General features: G+C 43.9%; 1 protein-coding gene across 1 annotated transcript; it reads left to right on the forward strand.

Moving 5' to 3' along the window:
- Positions 1-14,207: 14,207 nt before the first annotated feature.
- Positions 14,208-21,160, forward strand: LOC106861934 (opsin-VA-like). Its single transcript, XM_014890665.2, has 4 exons — positions 14,208-15,727; positions 16,329-16,446; positions 18,661-18,900; positions 19,986-21,160. The coding sequence occupies exons 1-4, from the start codon at positions 15,402-15,404 to the stop codon at positions 20,181-20,183; spliced, it is 882 nt and encodes a 293-aa protein (XP_014746151.2). The 5' UTR covers positions 14,208-15,401; the 3' UTR covers positions 20,184-21,160.
- Positions 21,161-23,598: the final 2,438 nt, after the last annotated feature.

The following is a 23,598-nucleotide window of genomic DNA, read 5'->3' on the forward strand; positions in this document are numbered from 1 at the left end:
GCTCCGCGCCGCGCCCCGCGCGCAGATAACCGCGCGGGCACCTGCGCGCCCCGCGCCCATTGGGCGGCCACCGCCCCGCGCCGCCAGCACCGCCCAATCGGCGGGCGGCGCGCGCCTCCACCCCGACACGTCACGGCCGGGCCGAGCCGTGGGAGCGCGCGGGGCTGCACGTGGCCGCGCCGCACCCGACGGGACCCCCGGGCCCGCCGCCGGGTCAGCCGGACCCGCCCCGCACCGGCCGGCCAGCCCCGCTCTGCCCAGCCAGCCCCGCTCTGCCCAGCCAGCCCCGCACCGGCCCAGCCAGCCCCGCACGCCCCAGCCAGCCCCGCACGGCCCAGCCAGCCCCGCACCGCCCCGCCAGCCCCGCACCGCCCCGCCAGCCCCGCACCGCCCCGGCCCGCTCAGCTCAGCTCAGCTCCGCACCGCTCCACCCCGCCAGCAGCCAGCGGCTACACACCTTCCACTCGCCGCATCGGGCCCTCCCGCCGGGCAGAGACCCGCAGGGACGGCCGGCGCCTCACCGAGCAGCCGGGCAGTGACCGCGGGGCTCCGGCGGCTGCGCTGTCCCGGAGCACTGAGCGGTAATGCCCGCCCCGATCGCTGTTCTGCCGGGTAATCGGCTCCGTCTTCAGCTGCTCAGCGGCTGCTCTCTCGCGTTAGAGCCCAACGTTTTTAAAACTGTTGTAAAAAATTATCTTACGCCCTGGGAATAACTGTCTAGCTCAAATTTGTTTCCTATTCTGAAACCCACTGGCCTCGCAGAGGGCTTCCTTCCTTCCTTCCTTCCTTCCTTCCTTCCTTCCTTCCTTCCTTCCTTCCTTCCTTCCTTCCTTCCTTCCTTCCTTCCTTCCTTCCTTCCTTCCTTCCTTCCTTCCTTCCTTCCTTCCTTCCTTCCTTCCTTCCTTCCTTCCTTCCTTCCTTCCTTCCTTCCTTCCTTCCCTCCCTCGACCCGACACAGGGGTATAGACTCCGGTCTGTAAAGGGAGAAAAACTACCATTTCATCACCGCGGAACCAAGGTCGTGCGAATAAATAAAATGACCAGCGATATTCCTAATCGAAAACAAAATTAATTGTCAAGAAAAGAAGAATTCGGATTTGAGGCTTATACAGAAAATAATTCCGGAAACTAGGTTTATAGCATGTTTTCCGCCTTGCAACTGCTTTCTCCTAAGTGTTTGATACATTGTTATACAAAGAAAACATTAACCACAACAAGCAAGGAACGAAATATTTTCAAAGTGTTCATAAAGTAAACACGAATCGACTTGATCATATCAGTACAATTATTAAAAGCGTGGTCCTTTGGATGTGGTCATGTCTGTCGTCAGAATCGTTTGCAGGTGAACAGGGTTTCGTTTAACCTGTAACAAGACCGTAATGTCAGTGTGGGGTTGGGAAGTAATTATTCGGGCTCGTCCATGATCTTTGTTTTCAATCGTTGGAATTACAGGATGTAACCGTGCGTCTTGTTTTGCGTATCTTTGTAAAAAGCTTAACATACAAAAGTGAGTTTAAAAACGACGCTGCGCTAAAGAATGATAAACTACTAGTTTTAATGAACTACTTCATTGTTTTTCCCTATGTCTTTTGCACACAGCAGCAGCGGAGGGAACAGTCACGGTGTATCGGGCTTTGTGAGGAGAGCCTCATCAGCTCTGTGCAGACTCGTTTCCGCGACGCCTGCTTGCGTTGGGAAGGGGCTGGCAATGCCACCTGCTCCCTCCGCCTCCGGCTCACGGCGGCGTTCAAAGCTGCTGCAGGTGGCCGCAGTCGGGGCTGATCGCCCCTCTCGGAGAGTCGTGGTTTCAGCCGGGCATCGGGGACCACCCGTCCCGGGCAGGCAGGTGCCGGCGCGCAGCCAGCCGGGGTTCGGCTCGGTCTCTGCCAGCCCGTGCCTCTCCGGGGCGTAGACCGCCGGGTTTGCCCGCATCCCGCCGGTCTGCCCGCCCCAGTGCGGTGCTGGGGGCTAGCAGCGCCTCTGTCCTCCTAGCCCGCACATCCTGCGGCTCCGAATGCCGATCCCGCGGCTCGGTTCGCCTCGGCTAACGAGAGGGACGCCTCTTGCCCCGCCCGGCCGGGGGCCGGGTGCTCATCCCGACCCAGGGGCCGGCAGCCGCTCACCGAGCAGCGGCGACGCCGCGACGCCGCTTTTTGAGCGGGACCGACGGAACGAGGTAAGCGCTCGGCCTCCGCCATCCGCGCTGCGGCGGGGCGACACCGAGCCCCCCGCCCTTGATGGGTGAGCTCGCCGCCGGGCTGCCGTGCCGCCCGTACCGGAGCGCCGTGGCGGCGCGCCGTGTCCTCCCACGCGCCTGCCGCCTGCTTCCCCGGGACATCCTAGAGTGTCCGTGTCCGCGTCCGCGTCCGCGTCCCGTCGCCGCCAGGAGAGCGCAGAACTCGACGCGCGTTGCCCCCTGTGGCCTCTGGGCAGCGGCGGCCGGTGGCCCTGCGGGTGGCTGCTGCCTTGGGAGCCTCGCCTATCGGCGTGCGGGTCCCGGGGACAGAGCCAAAGCCTCCTGCTCCGTCTAAAGCCGCCCTTGGAATCCGGTTGGCGCTTCGTATGTTATCAGTGACACTTGTTGCACGTTAGTGGTGCGTTTGTCCATTTCACTGACTTTCCTGAAATCTCATACCCTCGTTTTTCCACGTGGAAGTATAGGGGGGGGGGGGGGGGGGGGTTTAACCTCTATAGACCCCGTGGCGTGATAAATGTACTTTTGCGTCTGTTCTTCAGACGAGGTGTGACACCGAAAGAGGAGACCACGGGCAGGCATCGGCGGGTGTCTCCGGCTCCCCGGGCAGCTCGCAAATCCCCTTTCCGCCCAGCTGCTCCCTCTCCCCGATGCTGTTGGGTCCCAGGAGCTGCCAGGTTGCTCCGGGGCCAAGGACTCCCCTAGCCCTTAAGCTAACTCCGTTGGAGGGCAAAGCTCGTTGCCCTCGGAGGCGTCGCAGTGGCCAGGCAGTGCTCGGGGCCACTGCACCGGCCGCTACGCTCGCCCTGGCTCCGGCCCGGGCCCCGGCCATCTGACTGCTCGCCCCCGGGCTCTGCGCAGCTCCCGCAGTCACGCCCGGCAGGCTCTCGCAGTGGAGAGGTGGTCTCGGTAAAGTAAGTCGGGGATTCCGTCCTGGAGAGTCAGCGGCTCAGCGGCTGCCGGAGAGCTCTCTCTCTCCGGTGCTTCCTCCCATGGCCGAGCTGAAGTTACTGATGAAAGGGTTACCCGAGCAGATAGAAACCAGCCCGAGGCGGCTGTGACGGCCAGTGCAGGCGCTTTCCGGGTTAGTCCGGCAGCGCTGCAGCGCGTCCCGTCCGGCGGACACGCCACTGGCACTGTTCGTGTCGCCTCCTTCGGAACGTTCATTTCAGCGGAGGAGAACAGGGCCGGGCCGCGGGCAGTTCGGTCACCTGGCCGGGCCGGGCCGCAGGCAGTTCGGTCACCTGGCCGGGCCGGGTCGCGGGCAGTTCGGTCACCTGGCCGGGCCGGGCCGCAGGCAGTTCGGTCACCTGGCCGGGCCGGGTCGCGGCCCCTCCGCGCCCCCCGGGGCCCGCCCGGCCTCCGCGACCCGCTGGCGCCCCCTGGCGGCCCAGGGCGCCGGGCCGCTGCACCGAGCGGTTCGTCCGCCCGCCCGCCGGTCCCGCTCTCATTCCCCCGCCGGTCCCGGTCTCATTCCCCCGCCGGGCCCGGTCTCATTTCCCCGTCGGTCCCGGTCTCATTTCCCCGCCGGGCCCAGTCTCATTCCCCCGCCGGTCCCGGTCTCATTCACTCCGCCGGTCCCGGTCTCATTCCCCCGCCGGTCCCGCTCTCATTCACTCCGCCGGTCCCGGTCTCATTCACTCCGCCGGTCCCGCTCTCATTCCCCCGCCGGTCCCGCTCTCATTCCCCCGCCGGTCCCGCTCTCATTTCCCCGCCGGGCCCGGTCTCGTTTTCCCCGCTGCCGCCGCTTCTCTCCGTGCCCAGTGAGCTGTGCGGGGAGCCGGGGTGAGGCTCGGGGGCTCCGGGACACTCGCGGACACACTGTCCCTGCGGGCGGTGACACCCGCGGCACTCGCCGGGCGTGGTTACAGGCAGGGCAAAGCACGAATTCCCGCCGTGTGAAGTTAACGATCGTTTTGCTTTGCAAAAATGAAAAAATGAAATCAGTACCATTTCTTAAAAAGGCCGTAGAAACAGAACTGATATCAGTAACATGAATTCGTCTGGAACTTACGCATTCCAGCATACGAAAAGAGGAATATTGCAGTACGTGGACCAGAATGAAATTCTACAGTACAAATAACTTCAAACAAGTTTTGTTTAACCTGCTGGTACTTTTTTTTGTTATGCATACAGCCAAAGTACCTTTTCTTGTAGCTTCTGTGCAGCTGAAAATGTCTGAGAGGTTGTGGACTGGAAGAAAAGAAGCCACGAATAGATTCCCCACTGCATTTTACGTTATTCCAAAGTGCAGCTGTAAAATCCATGTTAAAACAGAATGATTAAGGAAGCAGGAGCTCAGAGCAGATTGCCTCACAGGTTTCCTTCCCTGAGTTACTCTGTGGCTGATGGAGATACCAGCGGAGGAGCAAGGGCAATGATACCTTGCACGGAGTTACATAGAGCAGCAGTGACAAGAGAGCAGGAAAATCCATGTTCCTGGCCCTCTGATGCTACTGTCTGCCTGGGTTCCTGAAAGGATGGAAGCTGCTTCCTCACAGCATACCTAAAAGAGATCCATGTATTTAAAAATGAGGGGTATTTTTGCCTAATAATTTCGTCACTGGAAAACAGAGTAGTTTTAGACTAGATGATCTCTATTGAAACATCTTCACGGATGATATATGTTCTGGGAAAGGCCATATTTAATATTTTCCATTATAATCCTTGGCACAAAAGGTAGGAATCTGCTAATGGGGCAGAGCTGAGGGTGTTCATAGTCTAGAACAGCAACAAGAGAAACTGGGTGACCTTGAGAAGAATGTGACAGAAATGTGAAGAAATGTAAAATTTCTATTTCTAACTGATGTCTTCCTGGGAAGCCGGTTAATTTCAGGTATACCAAGCACATAGATGAGACTGCTTTTTAGTGCTTTCTAGAAAGAACAAAAACAAAAGGCTCGGTATGTGTTGTAATCTTGTGACTCTCTAAGGCTTTAATGTCATTGCTGGGGTGGAGGGAGAGCTATATATAAAAATCCTTTTTAAAAACTTATTCCTGCCAAAGACTAGAGTGAGATTTTAAAAGTGTCATGAGGAAATTTTCAGTGCCTCAGTGTGAATTGCTCTACTTTGGATTTTAAGCCACAAGTTTTTGAAGCTCTGGAAAACATGAAAAGGTTTAAGGAAAGCTTCTGATGTTATAATCACCAATCATTACTGTAAATATTGATGGAAAATAGCATGGACGTGATTTTATACATACTTTTAAGACAAGTAATGAAACAGTATTTTTGAAGGTGAAACTTCTGAAAGGTTTAAGATAAGCAGTTAGTAACATTAGTTTTGTTCTCACTGTTATGTATCTTGACAGGCACTCTTAACAAGGATATGGTGGGCAGGGTGGGGGTGTTTTTTGGTTTAATGTCCTTTTCAAAATGAAGGGCTTTTCCTACCCTAGTCAATCTCGGATTCAGTTTATAATGGACTGAATTGTTGGTGCAGCTTCCAGCACCACCAATACCAGCGGATCACTGGTATTGCTGACATTCCCAGGACTTTGATTTTTTCCCTCTGTCTGGGGAAATCCTGGTTTACCTGTCACTTTTCTACTGCCAATGGCTTAGATGGTTGTTAATATTAAGAGCATTGAGTTTTTAGATCACGTCAAACCCAGTGTCCATCCACCAACCCTCTCCCACTTCCTTTGTTCCTGCAATGCTGTTCTTTTCCTATTTGTCTCCACTCTAATAGTTTATCCTTCTAATGAGAGAAGGCTGCAAATTATTCTTTCTAAGTGAGATAAACCCTTGCGAGCTCTATTTTATCTAACCAAGACTGGGAAGTCGTTTGCCCTTATTTGTATTAAACAGATGTATATACTTTACCGCAAGTCATTAGTGCTATAAAGAGATTCCTGTCCTATTGATAGCCTGGATGGGGGAACTCAGGAGTAAGTTGCCAATAAATAAAGAGTGTGCTTATAAGCACTATTGATTCTCTCCGAGCCACAGAGAATTGTTTTGTTAGTAAAACTCTTCCTGAATGTGTAAGTGAGGATAAGAAAAAAGGCAGGGATTACTGAAAGCAGAAAGGACTGGGGTATGACTAGGGGTGAGAATCTTACGTTGTTTTTCTTTGAAGGGTACAGTTTGTAAAGACAGATGACAAAAATGTGACAGCAATTTTTCTGGCCATCCTCAGAAATCCCAAAGGCAGTCCTTGGAAAACTGAAGGGTTAGCACAGCATTTCATGTGGCACATGATTTCAGAGTGATCAGAGTTCCCCAGATCATCATGAAAGACAATGAAAATATCATTCACATAGGAAATTAAAGACTGGTGAGATTCAAATTCCTTTTGTCCTGTCTGGGTTTTGCAGCAGTTTGAAAATGCTTTTCTGAGCTGTTTGAGGGATATTTCAAAGTATGCTGTTAGCTATTAGGAGCCAATTCAGGAGCAGGTAAGAAGAGGAGCACTGAGCTGAAGGACAGCAGAGTCCATTTACTGCGAGTTGGAAAAATAGTGCATTACTCAGGTCTACGATGCTTGCCTGTCTTGTGTGTTTCTTCCATATTCACACAGCTTGCTGAAAATAAGTATTATTGACAGAGCCATTTTCCAAGAAAGACAAGAGGACAGAACAGGATGGACAGCAGGACAAAGCCACAGTGCAGTGGTGTTCTCTGTGAAGCCGTGTTCAGTGGTAGGAGTCTCATCATCTTCAGTGCACATATTCCATGATGTAATTTATATTTGTAAGCTGATTCCTTTCAGGTTATTCCTTTAAGAGTATCTCAAAGGAATAACAAATTACATTATTACTTCAACTTTGGCAAATCTTTTAATTGTGGTAAGTTAAAAGATTCTCCTGGTGATGTGCTGATCTTCCTTACATTTTTTCAAAGAAGACATAGAAGAGTGATCAATTATGAACATACACCCACCATTTAGTTATGCAAGACACAATATTGGAATTGCCCTGACTGTGGAGCAGTAGATCAGCTAAATAATATCCATTTTATATTGTTTGTCTTAGTAACAACAACAAAAAATTATTGGACGGATGCACATTAAGGATATCCTGTGTCTTCAGGAAGCGAATTTCCTCAGACTAAAATGACAATATGAATTCAGAAAGGTTCAGTTTATTGCAAATTCATCAAATGCTGCTTTCCTTATGCAGTTTTCCTCATCATTAAGACTCGTGCTAGAGGTGAATGTATCTCTGAAATTCTATGATATCTGTGGGGGTTTGGTTGGTTGGTTGGTTGATTGCAGTTTGGACTTCGTTTGTTTTGGTTTCTTGAACACTTATCTCGTGTTTTGTTCCAAATATCTCTTACAGCCATCAGGTTTTATCTTCTTTTTTTCTTTTTTTTCTCTTTTCTTCTATTATTTTTTGTTCCTACATTCAGTGATGATGTTATTTAAGGGTTTTTTTTTTTAGTTTTGTTACATGAATTCCACAGTATTTAAAAATTAAAGAATGCTTTTTAAAAATCAGTTGTCAGAAAAGAAAAGAACCTTCCTTGGGAACAAAACTGCTTATGCTGTGATTTACCTTCCATATTCACCCAGTCTGCTGAAATTAGTACTCTCTAGAGCTGTCTTTCTAGGGAAGACAATAGGACAGAATTGAATTTACACCACCTGAGGGCACTGTAATACTATTTACTTTAATTTTCAGGGCAAATACAAAAGGGTAGTATTTGAAACAGTCCCCATTTTTCTTCCTCTTATGATCACTATCAACTTCTAGAACAAGCATACCACTGAAATGAATCAATGAATCAATAGTATTAATAAAGAAAAGATGTGTTGTTAAGGCAGGCATCTTGGAAAGAAGGCCATCCTTTTCTTCTGTCACTAACATTTTTTCCTTGTATCCACGGTAGAATGATGGTAATTTTAAATACAATGCTATTAGTAGTTTAAATCATGTGTTACTAGTTTGGCAGTGGTTGCTGTATAAAATCATGGACTCGTTAAGGTTGGAAAAAACCTCCAAGACCAGGGAGTCCAAGTGCTAACCAAGCACCACTGCATTGTGCACTGAACTGTGCTCCTGGGCTGCACTTCTGGCTGTTTGCATCTGCTGCCTCTTGTCTGTGTGCAGAAAAGTGCAGAGCTGATGTGAAAGCACCCCATGACTGAGCTGTGTCCCTGTACTTGCACTGTTTATTCTGCTTAGCTAGAATCATAGAGTCACTGACTGGGTTGGCTTGGAAGGGACCTCAAAGATCATCCAGTTCTGAAGGCAGGGAGTGCCATGGGCAGGGACACCTTCCACTAGACTGGGTTGTTTGGAGAATATAAAAAAGTGAGGAACAGCAGCAGTAAATGGACACTCCTGATGTGGCTCGTTTTCTCTGTCTTGCCAGGTTTACGTTCTCTCTCAGCACTTTCCCCACGGCCATCTCTCTCTTTTCTTTGGTCTTTACTGTTTTTCTGTCTGCTCTCTAGTAATTTGATTTCACCATCTTGTTATTTTCCCTGCTGGTGCAGGAAGAGGGTCTCCAAGTGTGGCTCTGTGCAGGTCAGGAGCTCTGTGCAGGGAGAGCCTTTGGTGCTGCTCACTCCTCCCTTCTGACAGCAAAGTGGCTGAACTCTCCCAGTGGATATTCACTTGAAATCACATCCTGGAGCCTTTTTGTTCTCTTTATACAGCATGAAACACAGTGAAACCTCAATGTCAGAAACTAGATAGTATTTATGATTTTGTTAGAATAATAACCAAGTGCATTTCCACCAGAAAAACGCCTCAAAACTGTACTTCAGTTTGGTCATTTCAGCAATCCAGGAGAACATTCAGGTAGAATTCTATAGATAATCCATTCTACAGTGACCAATTTGACTGACATAAATAACATTTTTAATTTGTATTATTTTTTAATTGGTGTATGCTAATTTTTAATTTGAGTATGCTAATTGGATTAACAAGGGAATGATACTGTTTCTTTTGCAGTTGATGACAGAAGCAAATGAGCTCAACTGTGTTTTGCATAACAGCATTTCTTAGAACACATAATGGAAAATAAAGTTGTGTCAGATAAAATAGCTTAAAAATAGAACTGAATAACTCATTGAGAAATTATTCCACATAAAAGAAAAATGAAAGTTAAAAAGGATTTTAAAAGCTTCATTTAAAGACAACTCTACCTTTAAAAGGCATGGTATGAGTGCTCTACTGGGGACAGGAACAGATATGTAGTTATTTAAGAGATCTTAGCTCTTCTGATAAGGCAATTCCAATAAAACAGAAGAAGACAAGAATGTCCTCTGTAACTAGTCCTGTTGGTTTGTATGTCTTCAGTTGTGTTTCTGGATACTTTAGTGTCTTGAAGCAGTGAGACTGATCTCTTGCAGAGACTTTCCTTCCTTGAAATCTGATCATTATTTTATTACATTAAGGTCACCAATAAGAAATATTGAATTTACATTGCTGAAATCTCACAAGGAGGTTAGGTTTTGCTCTAGTCAGAAACTGAATTTCTTTGAAGAGGGTAGGTGCTGTGTTTCACAGCAAGTGTTCACTGAATGAAATAGATGTTTGGGCAGTTTTATTTCTAGCAAATTTTTTTTTTAATATGTGGTAGTAGCAAACACTTTCCAGTGATAGTCTATCAGCATGACTCTGTACGTAAAATAATGAGGCTTAACTTTACTTTCACATATTTTAATGTGCACTTTCTATCCTCTCACATGCCAAATGACCAATACCCTTTTTTTTTTCCTGGCATTAATTTTTGCTCATTTGACACCCAATTTGCCAAATGAATTATGACAGTAATCCTTTCTTCTGTGCTGTTGCTTCGCTTTATTCCACACTATGTATTCAGGTTTTCTGGGGTCATTCTTCTCTCCCACTGCCCCTTGTTTTGGTAATGAAAGATAGGATTTATTTATGCTGGTTAAAATAATTCTGAATGGTTTTACATTCATTTTAGCTCAGATAAACTGAACTGCAAAAAATAAATGTATCTTATGCAGAACATAAGGACTTTTAAATTGTTGGTGATATAGAAAAATTCTGTATAAACTTACATTTGGAAGGAACAAAATTACTAACAAAATTTGCCACTGGAACAGGGGTTAAAAGACTAAGAAGCAATACTTATAAGATCTCATGGAAAGAAGGGTTCAAAAGGACCTTCTCAAAGGGAGAAAAGATTGTGGAAAGATTGTTGTTTCTTTCCAAACACAAACATTTTCTAAATGTCTGCTTCAGTGGGAAAGATAATTAGAATGCTAAATTAGACATCTGTAAATGTGAAGAAGGCAAAAAACATCACACATTTTGAAGATGAAATCCTTCATTTCTCTGTAAAGACTATTTCTCTTGAAGTACATGCATTCTAATTCATCCACAGAATAGGCAGAAGGAGATGTGCTTAGTGCTTGTCTGTCAGTGCAGTTAAGGCAGACGAGGAAATGTCTCACTCGGTGCATGCACAGCCAGCAGGAGGGAGGGGAGAGCCCTGTGCCATCAAAGGCTCCTCTCATCAAGGCTTGCGAGCCTGCCCATCCACCCAGGCCAGTTCCTAGCCACTCCCTGCTGTGGCAGTGCCAGGTCAGCTCAGTGACAGCTGCTTGCTGGCCACTGCTCAAGTTGCACCATGTGCTGAGTTTTTTCCATGAGTAGAGAAGCTTACTCTGTGCTGGATCTCAGTGTTACTCCGGCTGTTCTGACTCTTAGCCTGAGCTTTTGCAGTTCCCTGTGATTATGCAGGAAAGCTCTGTACTGGAGTGAAGCACTTCTGGTAGAGCAGTCAACCAGAGCAGGACAGTTATCTTTGTGCACTGCCTTTCACTATGGCAAACGCACAGTCAGTCCACCCTGCATGTTTGCCTGGGAAAGCCTCCTCTCCTCTCCTCTCCTCTCCTCTCCTCTCCTCTCCTCTCCTCTCCTCTCCTCTCCTCTCCTCTCCTCTCCTCTCCTCTCCTCTCCTCTCCTCTCCTCTCCTCTCCTCTCCTCTCCTCTCCTCTCCTCTCCTCTCCTCTCCTCTCCTCTCCTCTCCTCTCCTCTCCTCTCCTCTCCTCTCCTCTCCTCTCCTCTCCTCTCCTCTCCTCTCTCAACACTCTTCCTTTGCTCTTCTCTCCAAAGCACTGAGGAGCAGAGGTGTTGTAACAGGGATTTCACACACGGGATGTCTCGGGCAGGCTGCTTACCTGCAAGATTTCTGCCCGTGCTCTGAAGCAGTCTGTGCAATTTTAGCAAACTTCCATCTCCAGTTCCGCAGTCCTGGGCTCTGCAGGCTGTGTGATCCTCTGGAGTCCCTCCCAGGCTGCCTCCTGCTGACCTGCTGGGCCACAAGGGAGAGCTGCAACTGCAGCATTCCTGCAGCACGAGGAAAAGGTGGTGCCACTGGTCCTGTCTCCTTAACAACTCTCTTCACCCCATCTTTGCCCTGATTATTGAGACTCACTTTAGGTGATAGAATTTAATGGCATTTTGAACAGTACAAGCCTTTAATGGGCTGTAAGATATGTAAACTTTTTATTTAGGGCTGCAATAGATACCATTGTTTAAAAAATTAACCCTGAACAATCTGAGGCATACAGGAACATATATCTGTGATATTTGTGCTAGGAATAAGAGAGTCACTGAACTGGGTAGTCATTGTTCTTATTTTCATGGAGCTTTGTGTATGATGAAGTGACATATGGCTTGGTTTATGTAGTACCTAAACTCTCTTAAAGTAGTATCTCAGAACATTTTACTTTTTTCTCATAAATTCTCAGCAATAAATATTCTATTTCAGTACAGACACAAAAATAAATTTATTAGGTAAAACCTAATTCGATGGTCAAGAGAGTACATAAAAGATGCTATGCTATCAGAAAAGTCCAATCACAGGCAATTATGAGCTCCATTGGCTCCATTGACACTGGAGGAAACAAGATATGTGGATGCTAACTTCTGGTGTATCTCGAAAGGAAGTACTCAGGAAGTATTTCTATGTTCATTAAAGCACCTGCAAGTATATTCAGTTTGCAGAAAAGGAACTTATATTCAGATCAGTCCTACTTGGGGAAACCATCTGCAAAGAGACTGAAAGTAATTATTTACTGATAGGACAGGAGAAATAGAAAAATCCCTTTAATTTTTCAAATTTCAGACTGATTTTTTCAGAGCGAGCAGAAAGGGACAGGAATGTTTTATGTAAGCTCTTGAATAGTCTTAATAATATCCAAAATTACTATTTAGAGCAGAAGCACATATTAAGTCATGTAGGATCAAGTCAGGGTCAAATATGGATTTGCAATTAACTTTCAGTAATGCCTCAGTTCTTACTATTCTGTTAAATTCCACCAATTTAATCAGAGGTTAGATGACACGTTAAGCAACAAACTGACAAAATCTGCCAACAAAATGATACAGCAGATACAGCTCCTCATGTCAGCCACATGCAGTCAAGTCCTTCCACCAGCTACCTGGGCTACAGGAGTTGTTTTGGGTAAAGATAGATTCAGTTGTTGGTATGAAGCAAGAAACTTTGCTGCTTTTTTTCCTGTTGATGCTGAATTTCAGTTTTTAATATTGTAATTATATTTAGTAGGCTTTCAGAACATTTTTCAATCATCATCAGATCTAAGAAAGCAAGACTACTCAGAAGTTGAGCTAAAAGTAATGCATTTTGGGGCTAGAAATTAGCAGCAGAACTTTGCTAAATATGACATGTATGTAATGAGGCCCCATGTGTATTGCACATATCACTGCAGCCAGATGTAGGTTATCTTTACATCAGTCATTACAAAGGCTTCTGAACAAGTGAAATATTTAGAATATTTATTTTCATTTGTTGGTTATCAGAGATAGTCAGGTTAATTAATAAAAAAATAACTGCTTTGCAAAGAGACAGTGGGATCTAATCTTGTGCAGCTAGAGGAAAGGAGTCCCTAGGTCTGGTTTTTGCTCCCTGATGGTTCCACCTGTTGCCTGATCTCTTGGTTTGCAGGGTCTGCAGAGGAAAGTTCATCCATAGTGAATTCTATGGGAGCCACTCGAAAAGGGTCAGTATAATGTCAAACATGACATTATTTTGATTTCAGCATTTACAGTCCCTTTTCCCAAATTCCTGTAAGCTCTCTGGGTCACCACAGACGTCTCCCTCTCACCTTTCCTTTTAAAGTGCTGGAAGTGTGGGAGGCTCCCAAGCAAGCACTGACTTTTTTCCCCACAGGGCAAGGCTGAGCTGAGGTGTGTTTCAGCACTGCTGGCTGCTGCAGGAGGAAGAAACCTGCAGCTCCTGCAGCTGGGCTCTACTGCAGATAAAGGCACAGCTGCAGAGAGAGGCAGTGGGCAGAGAGAGGCAGAAGTTGCTCTAAGAGATATTCTTGCTAATCCCTATTCACTCTGCAGCACTAAACTCTCCTCCAACCAAAGCATTTTTTCCTCGATTATTATTGGAGAGCAGAAGGAAGGGGAGTTTGTTCACACTTTTGTTGGAGAGAGCAAATATCTCCTTTTAATCCTGAATATTATCTACAGATTTGAAACTCCAATATTGTACGATATTACTTTTGCTACTGAGCAAAGTAATGGATGCACTGAGAGCATTTGAAAATGGGTCTCTCTTGTCCAGTTACTCTGCTCCTGCCAGGTGGGATCCCTTCCATCGTCCCTTGGACTCCATCCAGCCCTGGCAGTTCAGCCTCCTGGCAGCAGTCATGTTGGTGGTGACCTCCCTGTCACTTGCTGAGAACCTGGCTGTAATCCTGGTAACTTTTAAGTTCAAGCAATTGAGACAACCTGTCAATTATATTATAGTCAATTTGTCTGTGGCTGATTTCCTGGTCTCACTGACTGGTGGTAGCATCAGCTTTTTAACAAATCTAAAAGGTTATTTTTTTATGGGATACTGGACTTGCGTATTGGAAGGATTTGCTGTCACATTTTTTGGTAAGCTTGATTTTGTTTGTTGTTGTAAGTTCTTTTCCTTCAACTTCCTTCAATGTATTCTACTGCAGCTTCCTAAGTCACTGACTTTGCATGCTTTGAATTCACTGGAATTTTCCCTTGTTACATATATTCTGTAGTGGAGAGTGAAAAAATTCTCTGTCTGTCCCTGTCCTATACATGGCCTGTTGCATGTGTACTTACTGATCATTGAATATGTTTCATAGAATGAGGAAAAGCTTGACAATAGCATAGCAGTGTTGTGGGGCTTATGGTAAATTAATTTCAGTAAAAAAATCCTTATGCATAGCTATTTTCAATATTTGTATTTAGGTGTGTGAATATATGGATAAATAAGAGAGAGAGAGAAAGAGTGAGTGGCTGCCCATAAACGGTGGAAGATCTCAGGAACATGTTGTGTTCTCTGTGCTCCAGGGGCTCTGAGGAGCAGGGACACAGCTGTAACAGTCAGTCTGCAAACCTTCATCTTTTTGTGTTTTCTTTTCATGGCTTTGTTCACTTACCACAAAAATATTAGAAGGACTCTAAGAGGAAGAATCCTCGTCTCATAGTACTGTGTGTAAATACACCTCTGCAGAATAAATGGGATGTTAGTTTAAAATGGGGCGTCTACTCACTTGAGCCAGACACTCATTCCTGCGTCCTGCCCGTTTCTAAAGCTGCCTGAAGACAGTCAGTAATGCTTGTCCCTGCTCTAAATCACACACAGTGCTGATCCTCAGCCTCAAAAGGAGTCCCACAGCTGCTCTCTGCTGTTTAGGTCAGACAGAGGGAATGTCAGTGAGGGACAATGCTTCTACATCAGTTTCTGGCACTAAAGCTGTGTCCTATGGAGAAAGATCAGGCTATTTTGAGATTTTGGTGTTCCACCAGGTAATATGATCCTACATTGATAATTTAATGTTATGGGCAGCTGTCTGCAGGTTTGAGTTTTCTGATAGCCTGAAATCATTTTTGCAAAGATAATGTTTTGAAGATTTTAGTTAATTAATTTGGATGCTACACGGAGTTTGCAGCTTTTCAGAGTAGAACCGAATGAAAAGTGTAAGTCCTAATCACTTAACTGGCCCGATTAGCTGCTTGGTTTTGTAGCCCTTACACTGTAGACTGGCAAACTGGACAAATGTGAAATTCCTGTGCTCTTTATTAATATTAGAATAAGGCACAATACATTGCCCATCCTTTCATAACTTGTGTTGATAGAAAAGGTGTCTGATGTTGTGGGTAGTCAAGAGTGTAACTGGTTTCTCAGAGTGCTTGTGGGGTCTCCATCTCCAAAGATACTCAGAGCCCAGCTGGATTTGGTTCTGTACAACCTGCCAGATGGACAGTGCTTGAGGGGGAATGACGACCTCCAGAGATGCTTTTCAGAACAAACAGTTTGGGGGTTCTGTAGCTGGCATGGTGTTTGCTCTCCAGGGTGTAGCCAGCAGTGCTGCTGGCTGTGCTCTCTCTGCAGGCATCGTGGCTCTCTGGTCTCTTGCCCTGCTGGCGTTTGAGCGCTTCGTCGCCGTCTGCCGCCCGCTCTGGAGCACCCGCTTGAGGGGCAAGCACGCAGCTCTGGGTGTCGTCTTTGTGTGGAGCTTTTCCTTCGTTTGCACCATTCCACCAGCAGCTGGTTGGAGCAGTTACACCACCAGTAAGATTGGAACTACTTGTGAGCCTAACTGGTAAGGCCACTCTCACAGGGTATGGTCAAACAGGAAACTTGCAGCTCAGGATGCCTCAGGGCCAGGAATTTAAAGGAAAGGGTTAAAGATAATGTAAATATCTGAAAAAAACCAGATGTAAAGAAAGCTGTAAAAAAACTGATCAAAATTTTCCGTGATCAGTTTCTAAAATAAAAATTTCTAAAGGGTGGAGCCTCCACCTCTGATGAAAATAATCACCCTAGACCTTGTGCTTTTTGTCAGGAGTCAAAGGACAAAGAGATTTTTTCAGAAGACTGGACAAAGCTCTGAGCAAGCTGGTCTGATCCCATAGCTGGCTCTGCTTGGAGCAGGAGGTTGGGCTACACGTCCCTTCCCACTTAATCAGCCCCACAGCTCTTTTGTGCTGACCCTGTAGTTGTGGGATCCTCTCCTAGCCCTGGGCAGGGAGATGGCCCAGTGCTCCATCTGGTGATATGACTGCAGCTGCAAAGGGCCACTCGAATAAAAACACTTGACAAAAATACTAGTGACATCTTTGAAAAGAAAGATTAATATTCCAAGAAAATGATGAGAGCATGTAGTAGTAATACATACCCAGGGTATTTTGTATTTTATACAGGTACTCGGGAGCTTATGCTGACCGGACGTACATTATTACATTCTTCACCACCTGTTTTATAATACCCTTATTGGTGATTTTGGTATCCTATGGAAAATTGGTGTGGAAGCTAAAAAAGGTAAGAAGAAGCACTCACAAGTAAACTCTAAAAATGCGTATGCAGGCAAACGTTTGGAATTACTGTGTTTGATTTTTTATAAAGATCAGACACAAGCTGATCAGATTTGCAGGCAGCAAACACACTCAGTTACATCCCTTGTTGCATAATTCTCCTTACAGAAACTCATGCTGTGGCTAGACGTGATGTTGTAAAGTGTGGAGTTCACATCACTTATCAATGCATTTCATTAGTCAAACATCATACAAATGAAAGAATGTCTGCCTCATAAATAAACAGAATGATCCAGCACTGCTTTATTCACCATTGTGCTGCACTTCAGTGACATTTCATAAGACCCAAACCAGACAAATTAGAATGCAGCTTAAAATGACTGCAGTTGTAAATTTTAAGAGTGCTGCCTACTACTTAGTAATATGCTCAAAATAAGATGTAGCCTTTGTATATAATGCAATGCTGTTTAATAAACAAAATATTAGATTGTACAGGAATATTTAAAAGACTTGAGAAATACTTTTGAATTTTCTTTAATGTTTGTATTGACCTGATCTAAAGGAGAAGCTGAAAAAATGTGACAGAGAAGACAACAGAACAGGAAAATTCCTATTTGGTACAGGATTTGGGGACAAGATTTTTCGACAATATTGATATATCTATTTACTGCAAAGCTCTGAAAAGCCAGTACCTGCAACATATTCTGTAAATCTATAATGAATTGCCATATATAATTGTCACATCTCAAAACTAGGCTCATTTTCAAAAATCTGACTACAGTGAACAGAGACAGATCCAAACATCAGAGTTGGGCTCTTGATGTTCCCAACCACCCCTTCCCATGCATTTTGTCCCACGGTTTCACAGTGGAGGTTTGCTCCTGAGTGGGATGGTCTGCCAGTCCCTCCGTCCCAGTGACCAGCTTTACAATGCCAATTGCAGCTTTCACTGCAGCATCAAAGTTGATGAAAGAGATTAATCTCTGGGAAAATAACAAATTAGCAATTTACAATAGAGGCAATTTATTATAGCTGTATTCCTTTGTTTGGAAGGTAAAGCAGCAGTATGTTTTTTCTTTATCAGTATTTAGAGACAAAGGAAAAGCTGAATTTGAAAAAAAAGACCAGGCTGATACGAGACAAAGATGAAACAGTTGAAAGTGCAATAAAGGAGATTGTGTTCCTTTTCCAGGAACAGTGTAGGAGCAGCATACATGAAAAAATGCTCTAGAAATCTCTAGTATTAGCAGGGAATATCTTATCAGTACCAAACACAGCCTTTGTTAATGCCTAATAACTTTCAGTTATTGTAACAGTTCATTATTATTGTTGTTGTTGTTGTTTGTTTATTTATATTTGGTAAAAACTGACACGGATTGCAACTTTCTACAGAGGTGAGGACATTGCCCTTCCTAGGAGGAGCTTCTATAGCTCTTTAAGTATAAATACTTGATAAATACTAAATAGTTGAATTCTCCAAGTGCAGTTCAAAAGTTATTAGAGAAAATGTCTCCATAGAGTTCTAACATTACTGCAGGAAGTTAAAAGGCCACGTTATGCAAACAAATCTTATTTTATTAGAATGTAATTTTGCAAGACCTGGCATCAGGTTTTTCTGGAGCTATACAGAGTTATTAATTATTCCTCATGTAAAATAACATTCCATAACAGTGCCTTGTTTCACTAAGTCATCAGAAACCAAAGAGGCATGTTTTCCAGAAAGATGCTGTTTGACATCAGCTAAATCTGTATGAACATCAGTGCTTCAGCTTCTTGCATGATCACTGAGGAAAAAAGGGAGAGCATTCCGACTAAATGGCCCAATCCCACTTTAATTCTGATACCATTAGATTGTAAATGTTCTTCTGAGGAGGGCCATAAAGCATCACTGAGCCAGAGAGACTCCCCTGGTGGGAATTTGCCCCTCCTGTCTTGTAATACCCATGTCAGACACCCAGTTGTCTGCAAAAGCTACATGGAATAGAAAGTGCTGGAATTCGGCTCACTATCTACCTATGACTCACCATGATGTCCTTCTTTTTCACTCTGACAATAAAAATATAAGGATATTTAAGCAAAGCAAAATTTACTAATGCTGGTGTATGGTAACTGATGTCCCTCAGCAGTAACTTCAGCACCCATCTCTTGGGAAGAGCAACTGGACATCTCACTGAACAACCTTGTTGTTTGTTTTCTGGAATCTTTTCTCTTTTCTTAAAAGGTGTCAGATGCACAAGGCAGGCTGAGAACTACCAGGAGACCTGAAAGACAAGTGACTAGAATGGTTGTTTGTATGATCATTGCCTTTCTAATCTGCTGGATGCCATACGCCACCTTTTCTCTCCTCGTCACTGCATATCCCTCCATTGAGCTGGATCCTTGTCTGGCAGCAATTCCGGCTTTCTTTTCTAAAACAGCTACCGTTTATAATCCAATTATTTATGTATTTATGAACAAACAGGTACTGCATTCTCTCAGAGTGTCTCTAACACTCATATTTTGCTGTTTTGTCTAGCTTTATAATGAATTATTTCTACCTATTTCTATGTGTTAGCTAACAAGCATTACAATATCTGGCATTTAGAATGAAAAAATAATCTGCCTGGTGGAAGATAGCATAAACCTCTGAGTGTTATTGAAATATAAGTGTTAATAAGTTTAGATATTATAAAGGAAAATCAGCCCTTAGGAAACATGAGTTAGTTTCCTGTATGAAAATTATATTCTTAAGACTGTCCCAGTATATTTCAATAATTCTTTAGGAATGCAATACCAGTAAGCTGATCTTGAGGTGGGGTGCACATTTTCAAAACTTGAATTTGTCTTGGGGAAATGAGGCTTTTTTTTTTTTTTTTTTTTCTGGTTTATGTGCAGAGGGGTAGAAGTATTGCACACGCCCATTTAACAGGGAGCTTTCTTCTCTGGAATGAAGGCAGAAAAATAGAATTGACATGGGGATGAACCAGAGTGCTGTGTGCTCACAGTGATAACAGGCATGATAATAAACACGGGCAGATTTCTGCAATGAATGCAGCCACTGAGAGTGGTGGCATCAAGCACATAAATTAAAGAAAGAAAAATAGTTAAGTGACCGTTGAATAAGAAAAGGTGAATTTATTTATCCAGTCCTGCTGAGAGTTTTGCTTATCTCACATCCTGTGGACAGCACCCTGATCTCCCAAACTAAAATGTAGATGTGTGCTGCACTTTATCCTGTTTGTAGAGGAGAACAACAAAAACCCATCTTTGAAAGCATGAGTCTGGAGAAATGGCCAATTATGTCCATTAGATATGATTAGCTAAAAGCAGAAAAGAAAAATTGATTTTTCGATAAAGATTGACTCTTTTCAGAATGTAGTTAATATTTAAGTTTAGAGTTCTTCATGGTGGTACAGGCAAATATATTTTATGGGGTTATCCTTTATATTCCCAACTAATTAATGAGAAAATTTCCAAGACTTTTAGTTAATATGAAGATTGACTTATAGAACTGCTTTAAAATTTCTTATGTGTTTTGATCAATCTCCTGTTTTTTCAACTTTTTAGTTCAGGCAGTGTCTGATTCAAATGTTCAGTTGCAGTGCCATGAGAACTGCAGAGCCCAACATGAACCTGACTCCAGAGGGAGCAGTGCTAACCCAGGGCAGAAGAGGCAGTGAGATGTCCCCTGTGCCAGTTCACAGCACCATTTCTAAGAGAAAAACTGCAGACGAACACAGAAGCCAACAACCCTGGCTCTGCTGACAACTTCAGAAAACAAGATGTGTGCCATGTGACGTGGGAGATGAGATGGTTCACGCAATGCTGCAGTGCATTTCATTGTCCCAGTCACCTAAAAGAAAGATCTGTTGTCACTGGGGACAGGATGGACCCTGGTGGACACCAGCTTTTGAGATCCCTCAGTGTGTGTAAGAGCTTCTTGGCTCTCCAGGTGCACTCCAACTCCAGCCATAAGGCGAGTCCCTTCCTCCTCTCCTCTTCCCAATCCACAGTCAGCTTGCAGCAGGCAGTGGCACCACTGCTGTGTGCCTCTCTCCCTCCAGTCCTTAGGTCCCTGCTTCTGCTTAAGTCACATCCTCACTGCTTTTATTGGGCTGCTGATTCCAGAACAAATTATTAACTTGTTATGACATCTCCACTTTCAGAAGCAAGGACTAGAACACAAATGCTGCTTCTGTGAACAGTGAAAACTAATGGAAATTGCCAGCTTTCTGTGGTATTCCACCTCATATTGAATTCACACAATGAAGTGCAGCAATACACTTAGCTTTAGTGGAATGCCACTTGCACATGACAAGCCAAACCAGGTTATGAGTGTAATTAAGACAGACTTCTGTTTTACACAGTGTTTTACACAGGGATCCTTGTATGAAAGGTTGCTAGGAACTCAGTTTGTACTAAGGCACATTGGAATTTTAATCCTGTATAAAATCTATCTTTAATTGAATGCATTTTAGTAGAAAAGGCAAAGGCTGACTGTATTTAAATGCTTTAGGATGGAAAACCATTATTTCTAGAGAAGACATTAGTACAATGCCAGTTGAAAGAAATGTTGTTCTGTAGTGGTATAGAGAAGCTGCACTAGCTCCACCCTCTACAGGCCTTAGCTACAGAAATGTGTTCTGGAATAAATCATCCATGCTTCTTCAAAACGTTTTTGAAGTTTTTCTTCAAAAAAATATAATTATTTTACACATAATAAAGAGATTTTCTTTCTATCAGATTCTTTTCTGCTTTCTGTTAAGTTAATGTTTGAAAAACTATATTGCCTTGTAAAAGAGTGGGATTACCTGAGTTACCTGTGGTCAAAGCTTTTACAGTGTAATTTTGGCTTGAACTTTTGCAGGGCTCTGTCTTAAACCCAAATGTTGATCCTTATTCTGACAGGCACATTCTTTACCATTCTTTAATCCTGTGTTATCTGTGACAGAACAATGTGCAGACGTATATGCCTTTTAAAATGTTTTAGAAATCCTGTGAGATAGGAAGAGTATGGTATTCAGTTCTTAATTTATGCACTTTTTTGTGCTCATTAGCCCGTTAAAACAGTCAGATATGATTTGAAAGTGAAAATTCTTGCATTTAAGACTCAGATTTTCTCTTTCAAGGATATATTGACCTAGGTTAATCACAAGTTAATGGTATTACATCTATTAAATCATGAAGAATTGGCAGAAGTGCTAATGTTTAATTAAAAGTAACAGAATTATTTTATCTCCTGAGAAGGTGAGGATATATAAAGTACAGCTCTGCAGTACAAAATATGCAACAAAAATTAAGTAATTGCAAAGCAAAAAACAATGTACAAAGGCGTGGAAATGAAGTAAAAATGCATGGGAAAGAATAGAAAACAGCAAGCTGTCTCTGTGAGATAGAAACAAGGAATAATAGCATCAATGGGTATTTTCATCTTAAAATGTCTTCAAGAATGCTTTTCAGGAGGACAAGGATACCTTTATATTTTTTTTCCTTCTTACTGGTCAGAGAGTACATTTTAAAATGTGTGAACACCTTGACACTTTGCCATAGTGGGCCAGTCAGAACAGCATCAGCCTGGGAGAAAAACATTACAGGGTTCCCAGGAGCTGGTTGTCAAGTCTGTCAATGTAACACAATAAAAAAATTTTAGAACCAGAAACAAAACTAAGGGCAAGGGAGAGGGCTCTTTTTTGTTTTCTTTTGGTTTTTTTTTTCCTCAGAGTTGTGTGCAGTAATTAAGGGGACACAGTTTTGCAGTATCTGGTAAGAGCATGACATGAACATTTTACTGTACACAAAAAGTAATTTAGGCAATGGATGTTTTTAAGACCTTAAGATTTCATTAATGAAATGTGTGAACACTGCCAAAGTCAGCTTGCTTACACTTAATTGGGAGCTAATAAACAGCATCTTGTGCCCTTGAATTTTCATTTTGCCACCAAGAGTATGCCTAGAAATCACATTTCTCAAAAAAAATGTTACAGCATTGTCAATTGCTCGCAAAACTAGCAACGTAACACTACACTACATTGTGATCATTGCATTTTAATGATGTAACCTGGAGAAAGATACTGCCCCTCCTACAAGCCTTCCATGGCATAGGGTGATAATTGTCTTGTAGTTTTTCTTTAAAATGTCAGCAATACTTCATCAATCTTTTTGCTTGTAAAGGAAATAGGGGTTTGTTTGTTTGTTTGTTTGTTTGTTCGTTTTTTCCTAATATAAATGATGGTTGCCATAAGAGTTACTGTTTTGTTATGAGGTCATGTTGGTTCTTTTGAGATAACAGCAAGAAAGGCACCAACACTGAAGCCTAGCTGAATGATTCCCTGGACATTCCTTGCTGCTTTTTAAAGATACAAACGTCTTAATATATGGATTTTGTTTCTCCTAAAACCACATGTACTGCAGAGCACTGCTGGAGGAGATATTCTTGTTCAAAGTGCAAGGGCAGGGAGAGGGGCAGAGATTGTTATTGAAGATCAGCTCTACCAGAAGTTCACCATAAACCAGATTACTCCAGCATAGCTCTGATGCAGATTAACTTTTCAATCATCTATTTGTAACTCATTATCAACAAGTTGAAATATTTTTGCCTTATTTTTTGGTAAAAATGCACTTAACCACATATCTGAGTTTCTTTCACTTGAAGAAAAAGAAAAGACCTTCCCTTACCCACACTGAACCTTTATTGCCAGGGGCTCTGAAAGCAAAAATGCAACGAGCAATCAAACCAAGTCTGAGAAACACCCTTCCCTCTGTTTCTGAATTTGGATGAAATATTAATTCCTGCTTTTTCTTTGTTTCCTGCTTTCTCTTCCATGCATTTCTTCACTGGGTTCAGAGAAACACCTCCAAACCAAAACACTTCTAATATTCTCCCTCTGATTGCTCTTACCTGCAGATCTGACATCCCACTCAGAGGAGACTCCTTCCCCCAGCAAATGCACTTGCAAAGGAGAGAAGAGTTTGACAGTGAGATGAGGTCTAAGCCTAAGCAGATCCAGCATTCACATGTTTGGAGTGTCCATGATATTCCTCCACCACTATTCCAGCCTGAGTGTTCCCACAGATATACACAGGGCAGACATATCTGACATATTTGTCCACAGTTCAGCTGGAGGAATAATATACATATTATATGGCTAGAACATTTCTGTTTAATTATGACCTTAGTGAA

Source organism: Sturnus vulgaris, chromosome 8, assembly GCF_052056855.1.
Source record: "Sturnus vulgaris isolate bStuVul1 chromosome 8, bStuVul1.hap1, whole genome shotgun sequence".
NCBI lineage: Eukaryota > Metazoa > Chordata > Aves > Passeriformes > Sturnidae > Sturnus > Sturnus vulgaris.

Coding starts and splice junctions, on each gene's coding strand:
- LOC106861934 (XM_014890665.2), top strand. CDS start 15,402: ATGACGACCTCCAGAGATGCTTTTCAGAACAAACAGTTTGGGGGTTCT. Junction 15,728..16,328: donor ACTACTTGTGAGCCTAACTG/GTAAGGCCACTC, acceptor TATTTTATACAG/GTACTCGGGAGCTTATGCTG. Junction 18,901..19,985: donor ATGTATTTATGAACAAACAG/GTACTGCATTCT, acceptor TCAACTTTTTAG/TTCAGGCAGTGTCTGATTCA.